The 2777-nt window shown below is 30.8% G+C and overlaps 1 protein-coding gene across 1 annotated transcript; it reads right to left on the bottom strand.

Moving 5' to 3' along the window:
- Window positions 1–1270: 1270 nt before the first annotated feature.
- LOC124932815 (heavy metal-associated isoprenylated plant protein 31) lies at window positions 1271–1901 on the bottom strand. Its single transcript, XM_047473498.1, has 2 exons — window positions 1870–1901; window positions 1271–1787 (listed from the first exon to the last, which is right to left on the bottom strand). Exons 1-2 carry the CDS (start codon window positions 1873–1875, stop codon window positions 1380–1382), a joined length of 414 nt encoding a protein of 137 aa, XP_047329454.1. The 5' UTR covers window positions 1876–1901; the 3' UTR covers window positions 1271–1379.
- Window positions 1902–2777: the final 876 nt, after the last annotated feature.

The raw sequence follows: 2777 nt of genomic DNA, 5'->3' as shown, positions 1-2777 counted from the left end.
GTAACAATAATATTGTACTAAAATACAAAGCAATTATCTTTCACATTATTTCTCGAAGAGCTATATCTTAAATTGAATCGAGCATGTTCTCATATAAAAAAATATATATAGTAAGAGTAATTTGTTGATAATAAAATGGGAGTTTTTCAAGCTAGATCCTAACATTCTCAAAAACATAAAGTTTGTTAAGACTAACATGAACACCTAAAGGTTCTACTTTTAATAACCTATAAATTTTAACAAATAAAAGGATGTTAATAATCAAAGTACACTTTTGAGCAGAAAGAAAAAATGAAATGTTTTTATCCTTTCAAGTTTATATATATATGCATCTCCTCTCTTGATATATGACCCAGAGGCATTCAATAGTTACACCGTACAATTTGAAAATTTTGTCAATCTATCCAACTTTTATTTACTTTTTCTCAATATACTTATTTTCTATTCATTTTTCAAAAATATTCAAATCCTGATTTTTAAACTCATTAATTACACATTTTTTAATAATTAAAAATTCTCAAATAAATATTAATATATTTTATCAATATAATTAGATTTATAATACTTAAATAATTAAAATAAATTTAAATATTATATATTAAAATAAAACATATATTATATAAATATTAAAATTACACACATATTTTATCTTTTTACTTAATTTTATAATTATAATTTATATTTACTTAATTTTATAATTATAATTTATATCCAGTCTAGTCTAGGTAGGTAGGTTAATTACTTAATTTACCCTCTCTTTTTTTTTGGGTTAATTACACCCATGTAGCCTACCTAATACCTAAATCCAGTCTAGGTAGGTTGCTATAACATAAGCTCATTTGGGCCTTAAACAAGGAAAGAGTTTTTTTGATTTTGTCTGAGTTTTATCTCAAAAATCTTTGTTTGATTAAAACTAAGAAAAAACTAGTTTTTAAAATTTGAAGATTAATTTGTCCTTTGACTTTAGAATGACTTTAGAAGATATGGTGTAGGTGGGAGAATGATGGTTTAGAGAGAGAAGATAAAATTAGAGAGTAGTTTTGGTATTTAAATGATAAAATTATTTGATTTAATGGTTGATAAAATGTTTGGATTTTGAGATAAAAATTGAGTTTTATCCCAAAAAATTCTTCATCAAACGAGGCCTTGGTGCGTTTGGGTCTGTGGCTTAGGCTGACGCTAGATTTTAAGTCCGTATTAAAATATCCAATTTGTCATTTTATCTTGTGAAATGAATTTAAGTAATATGGATAAATGGCATTTAATATTAAAATAAAATAATAATAATGTGGTGAACAAAATAAAGCAAGCTTACATTACACAGATAAGAAATAATAAGAACAAAATTGGGCTGTTAAGGAGAAATGATAAGTAATCAATCACATAATAGTGCAAGCATGAGGGTTATCGTCGCTAAAAATAGAAGCTACGGCTTCATCAGAAGCAATAGCGACGGAGTAAACAGAGGGCGTATGAAAAAAAGAGTAGACATTGGAAGGAGCAACGTTCCTGGACGTATCATAGTAATGTCCAATAATTTGTGTCGGGTACTTGTAAAAGGAAGAGAAATGATGATGGGTCGGGTAAGGCCATAGCTCGGCCGCTTTCCCTGTCCGTTTAATCGCTCTCAAAACCTTCTTCTCCTCTAAACCATATCCTCTCACCGTTATCTTCTGAGTCTCCATATCTATCTCTATCTCCTCCACTCCTTTTAGCTTATACAGAGCCTTTCTCAGCTTTGAAGCACATCCTTCACAGTCCAAGTTTGGCACTCTAACCTCCACTGCCTACAAGTTATAAGTTTAATTATATAACCATTAGAGATTTAATTAAATAGAGAAAGAAAGAAAGAAAGAAACAGAGACTTACAGACATGGCTAGCTTGAGAGAGTAATGGAGAAGATGAAGAAGAAGAATAAGAAGTTAGCATATAAATAAGGCAAAGAAAAGCAGGCCCGGCTAAGGGTAATGAATGAAGAAGGAGAAGAGGAGAGCGTTGGGTTGCGAGAATCCGGAAAAAGCAGACCGAATTCACGCGTGTAGTGGAAAAGCGTGACCCATCTCTCTTCTCTCTACTCTATTATTATTATTATGATTTCAAATAATTTATGACAGTTATTTTAGAATTTATTAAGTAATTAACATTCGGCTCCAATAAGGTGACAAAAACTAAAATATTGAAATATGAAGTATTGAAAAAAGGAATTAAGGGGGGTGTGGGGTGGGATAGGGCCTGTATTAACGGATACATTTTGGTTTGGATTACAAATTAAAGTCTCAGAAAATTTAATTAATTGTGAAGTTGGAGGAGGGGGGCCAGACAGGCAGGCAGGCAAGCAGGCTCATATGAATTGATGATTCATGTGTAGGACCGTTTGTGATCCAAAATTCAACCAGTTAAGTACATTGTGAGCTGCTCTCAACTTGTTTTTTGGTTGGCATCCATCATCTATCCATCCAAACAAGGCTTATTAATAATTAATTTATTTATTTATTTATAAAATAAAACTGTCACGTAAATCAATAATATATATTTGTGTTAAAAAATTAAAGTAGAATTGCATGGTCAAATGTTGTGGTCCTGGATCCATGACGACCGTAAAGTCTGTTGTCTGTCTGTCTCTAAATAAAGTAAAACCAACCCTGATCCTTGATCGATGAAACAGTAGTAGTAGGTTAACCAGAGACAGCAAATGCAGATTTCCAAATTTTCACTCTCTGTTGGGCTGGCTAGATAGTTTGATTTATTATTATTAATAAGGCCTTGTTTGTAATTT

The sequence above is a fragment of the Impatiens glandulifera genome, chromosome 3, assembly GCF_907164915.1.
Source record: "Impatiens glandulifera chromosome 3, dImpGla2.1, whole genome shotgun sequence".
Lineage (NCBI taxonomy): Eukaryota > Viridiplantae > Streptophyta > Magnoliopsida > Ericales > Balsaminaceae > Impatiens > Impatiens glandulifera.
This window is presented reverse-complemented; position numbering and strand designations above follow the sequence as displayed.